This window comes from Humulus lupulus, chromosome 2 (assembly GCF_963169125.1).
Source record: "Humulus lupulus chromosome 2, drHumLupu1.1, whole genome shotgun sequence".
NCBI classification, from domain to species: Eukaryota; Viridiplantae; Streptophyta; class Magnoliopsida; order Rosales; family Cannabaceae; genus Humulus; species Humulus lupulus.
This window is the reverse complement of record NC_084794.1, coordinates 284166343-284170812: the sequence shown is the minus strand read 5'-3', so window position 1 is coordinate 284170812 and position 4470 is coordinate 284166343. Positions and strand designations below refer to the sequence as shown.

At 37.2% G+C, this 4470-nt stretch overlaps 1 protein-coding gene across 1 annotated transcript; it reads left to right on the top strand.

Annotated features, from left to right (window-relative positions):
* Positions 1-639: 639 nt before the first annotated feature.
* Positions 640-4470, top strand: LOC133819584 (beta-glucosidase-like SFR2, chloroplastic). The gene is made up of 10 exons (XM_062252867.1): positions 640-841; positions 1235-1610; positions 1753-1891; positions 2132-2298; positions 2547-2768; positions 3064-3232; positions 3322-3555; positions 3678-3827; positions 3921-4050; positions 4142-4470. Exons 1-10 carry the CDS (start codon positions 670-672, stop codon positions 4348-4350), a joined length of 1968 nt encoding a protein of 655 aa, XP_062108851.1. The 5' UTR covers positions 640-669; the 3' UTR covers positions 4351-4470.

Here is a 4470-nt window from a genome sequence, read left to right as displayed (position 1 = left end):
AATCCTCCGAATCCTTATATTTTTTCTACATTTTTGTTTAGTTCTCTTTATAATTAAGTTGACGAAAATAACGTCAACAATAATAAAAAAAAAAAGTATAAAAGTGCAAAATTTTGAAAACATTAAGTATATTTAGTGCAAAAAAAAATTTAGATTTAAAATTATAACATTTTGAAGATATTGAGTATATTTACCGCAAAAAAAAAGATTGGGTATAAAAATACTATATCGTGAAAACATTAGATATTTTAATTGCAATTAACTCTTAAATTTTTTTGTTTTTTATTTTCTAATTAAATTCTAGTAAGCACTGATTTGAGTATAATATTCTTGGATTTTAGGAGCAGATTTTCGATTCAAGTGCAAGATTCCATTATCATCTTCTTGAGCTCGCTGTAGTTTCTCAAATTCATTGTCGTTTTGAAATTGAACGCTGTTTAGCATTGTCGTTTCTCAGCTGAAGTCGTTCATACATGTCGTTTTCATGTTTTAAGTTCAGTAGGATCGAGAAGTGGAGGAGAGGCATTCAAAGCCGTTACGACACTTTAAATAGACCCTGGACACGTGTCATTTGCAGAGCAGTCCAATCCCTGGGAGAATGAGATAGATAGGTAGATACTTACAAATTCATAATTTTGGTCATTTTTTCCCTTTCTGGCAAAGTCGAAAATGGCGCTAATAGCTCTGTTCGTTTCCGCAACCAAGCTCGCCGGAATCTTGGTTACAGTCACCGTTGCCGCTAACGCCTTCACTTACTCTCGTTTTCGTCGCAAAAGCCTCCGCCCCTTCCACTCCCCTATCGACGAGTCCTCCCACACACTCGCCGACTTCAATGTCAACGGTAAACTAACACGTTCATGCCACTAGGTAGCTAGGTTCGCCAACTTAGAGAACTCTCACTCGTTTTTTCATTTTTCAGTAGTTTTTGGTATTGGGTAGCTGATAATTGAGTATTATCTTTCCTGGTTTTGGATTGATTGGAATCGGTATTGGGAAGGGGGGCTTGGGAGCATTCATTTCTGCTCGTATAATTGATGAATATAACCATAAGAACTGACTTTATGGATTCTTTACATTCCAACTTAGAATTGAAACTAATTTTACTATATATTGATTGCTTGTTTTTGCTATTAATTTTGCCACTCCACTGGGACTTGGTTATTAGAAAATCATTTGAGCTTTGGCATTAATGAATGTATTTTTCAAGGTTTCTCTTGTTGTGTGATGATTGCAGATGGTGAAAATGAGTTTTTCTTTGGGCTGGCCACGGCACCTGCACATGTTGAGGACAGATTGGATGATGCTTGGCTTGAATTTGCGGAGGAAAGTCCGTGCGAGAAAACGGAGGCAGGAGATGAACCAGTGTTAGTAGATTCCATGATTGGTACTGCTGGTGGTGATGGTGGTTCACAGCCAAAAACAACTTCTTCATCAACTTCTGATAAAGTTAATCAAGCAAGTAAGAAAAAGAAGCCTCTTAAATTAGCTTTGGAAGCGATGATAAGAGGGTTTGAAAAGTATAAAGAAGAAGAAGATGATGATGATGACTCTCCTGCTTCACATGAAGAGTGCCATCATAATGTAGCTGCATGGCATAATGTCCCACACCCGTAAGCCTGAGTCTTTTGACACTATGTCTTGTAATTATAAAGCATGTTGGGAGGGATTGTATTCTGCTTATTCATGATTCTTTTGTCTTGCTACTTAATGTACCATAAAATGAGATAACACTTATTCTTAAATTGGTTTCAGAGAGCAAAGGTTAAAGTTTTGGTCTGAACCAGATACAGAACTGAAATTAGCAAAAGATACCGGTGTGAGTGTCTTTAGAATGGGTATAGATTGGTCACGTATTATGCCTGAGGAGCCAGTGGAAAATATTAAAGATACTGTAAGTTATTCCAAGTTTTCAAATATAGAAATCATCTATTGAGTCACAATGCTAATTGGTGAATTATATATATGCAAATATCGATTTGATGCTTGAAAGGTTATTTCATTCCATTATGAAGGTTGGATTATGTTTATTTTCTTCTTCTTAAGAGAGAACTTAGTTGCTGCATCTGTATTGGAGAATTGTGGCCTTGGTTATGTGTAGGACTGAATTTTACGTGGTGATGTTGTTTTTAAGGTTAATTATGCTGCTCTGGAGCGTTATAAGTGGATAATTAACAGAGCACGGTCACACGGAATGAAGGTTATGCTGACTCTTTTCCATCATTCTCTGCCATCATGGGCTGGGAAATATGGTGGGTGGAAGCTGGAAAAAACGGTTGACTATTTCATGGAGTTTACCAGGTCATTCTTCCTCGTACTATTTTTAATACAATTCTAAGATGTCTTCAATCTATGACATGAAGGAATTACCCCTGTCTCATCCGTTTGAAGACAAGATGGGAGTTGATACGCTAATACTTGTGTGTATTTGGAATCTTCTAAAGTAGCATAACATTTTGAACCACTTAATCATGCATGTCTTTATCTTTTTTTTGTTCCTCTCTTTGTGGAGGGATTAAGTTTTCTAAACTCTTATTTTTACATTTCAGGCTCGTTGTTGACAGTGTATCTGACATAGTAGACTATTGGGTAACATTTAATGAACCTCATATCTTCTGCATGCTTACTTATTGTGCGGGTGCTTGGCCTGGCGGTCATCCTGATATGCTAGAGGTTGCAACTTCTGCATTACCAATGGGTGTATACCAACAGGCTATGAATTGGATAACTATAGCACACTCGAAGGCCTATGACTATATTCATGAACGAAGGTATTTCTTCCTTCTAGAAGCTCTATAAAAGAAACAGTAGCTATAAGAGAGTTCTCAACCATTTTGGACAGAGTTGAAAGGGTGGTTACACTGTCAACTCGATTGACTTCCTGAAAAGAAAAAGGGATTGGTTAAATGAAATTTCTGATGCAAACATGCCCTTTGTTCTGGATTATGCCCTTTTGTTATGTGCCGCTCTTTGTTCAGTGACCTACTTCTTGATTGGCTCACTAACTATAAATTTATAAACTTCTTTGTTTCTTACTTTTCAATCTCCGTGTCTTCTTTCCATCAGCATCTTACCGAATCCAATAGTTGGAGTTGCGCACCATGTCTCATTTATGCGTCCATACGGTCTGTTTGATACTGCTGCTGTTTTACTGGGCAATTCCATGACTCTCTTCCCTTTCATCGATAGTATTTCTGAGAAGTTGGATTTTATAGGCATAAACTACTATGGACAGGTTTCTTCTTCTAAATGTGCCGCATCTTCAGTGCTCTTAGATACAAGGCATAAAAATTTGAACACTAACATTATTTGCCCACTAATCAGGAAGTCTTGTGTGGTACTGGACTGAAGCTAGTAGAGACCGACGAATATAGTGAATCTGGACGCGGGGTGTATCCTGATGGCTTGTATCGCATGCTGCTTCAGTATCATGAAAGATACAAACATTTGAATGTACCTTTCATTGTTACAGAAAATGGAGTTGCAGATGAGACAGATTTGATCCGCCAACCATATCTGATAGAGCATTTGCTAGCTATTTACGCAGCCATGCTCAAGGTTTGACTCAAAACTGAACTTTTGTTTTTTTTTTCTATAAAAAAAATCAGATTATAAGTTGCTAATATTTCACTCATAATTGGACTCTCTACTTGTTTAAACATGTTTAAATTGTTTTGTAGGGTGTTCCTGTGCTAGGGTATCTGTTTTGGACTATTTCTGATAACTGGGAATGGGCAGATGGATATGGTCCAAAGTTTGGACTTGTAGCTGTTGATCGTGCAAATTCTCTTGCAAGAGTACCGCGTCCTTCGTACCATCTCTTTACCAAGGTCATCTGGCTGCTTTACTTATCTTGCTCAATTCAATTTGTTTGCCTTAGTTAAGAAATCTAGTTAAACTGCAGCATGTTTTTTTCAATACAGATAGTGACCACAGGTAAAATTACACGAGAAGACAGAAGAAATGCATGGAACCAACTTCATAGAGCTGCAAAGGAGAAGAAAACAAGACCCTTCTACCGAGCGGCTAATAAGAATGGTCTGATGTATGCAGGTAAAAAAACCATGCAGCTCAAAGTTTTGTTTTAGTCTCTTTAATCACAATCAATCTTCCTCCATTAAATTTGGTCATTCTTATATTTCAGGAGGACTTGATGAACCCATACAGCGACCTTATGTGAATCGTGACTGGCGATTCGGACACTATGAGATGGAAGGTCTTCATGACCCCTTAAGTTGCTTATCAAAATTCATTCTTGGACCTTTATCCCTCATAAGGAAAAAGAAGCATGAAGAAGAAGAAGAAGAAGAAGATGAACCATTGGTTCTTCAACCTCTTGAGCTTACTGTTTGATTATTTTACTGCTCATATCTCATGCTTGACACTTATTGCACTTTGATTTTGTAACCATTTGAATTCGTCACCATGCTAAATGTGTGCTAATTTAGTTATTATTACCCTTTCAATTGCTTA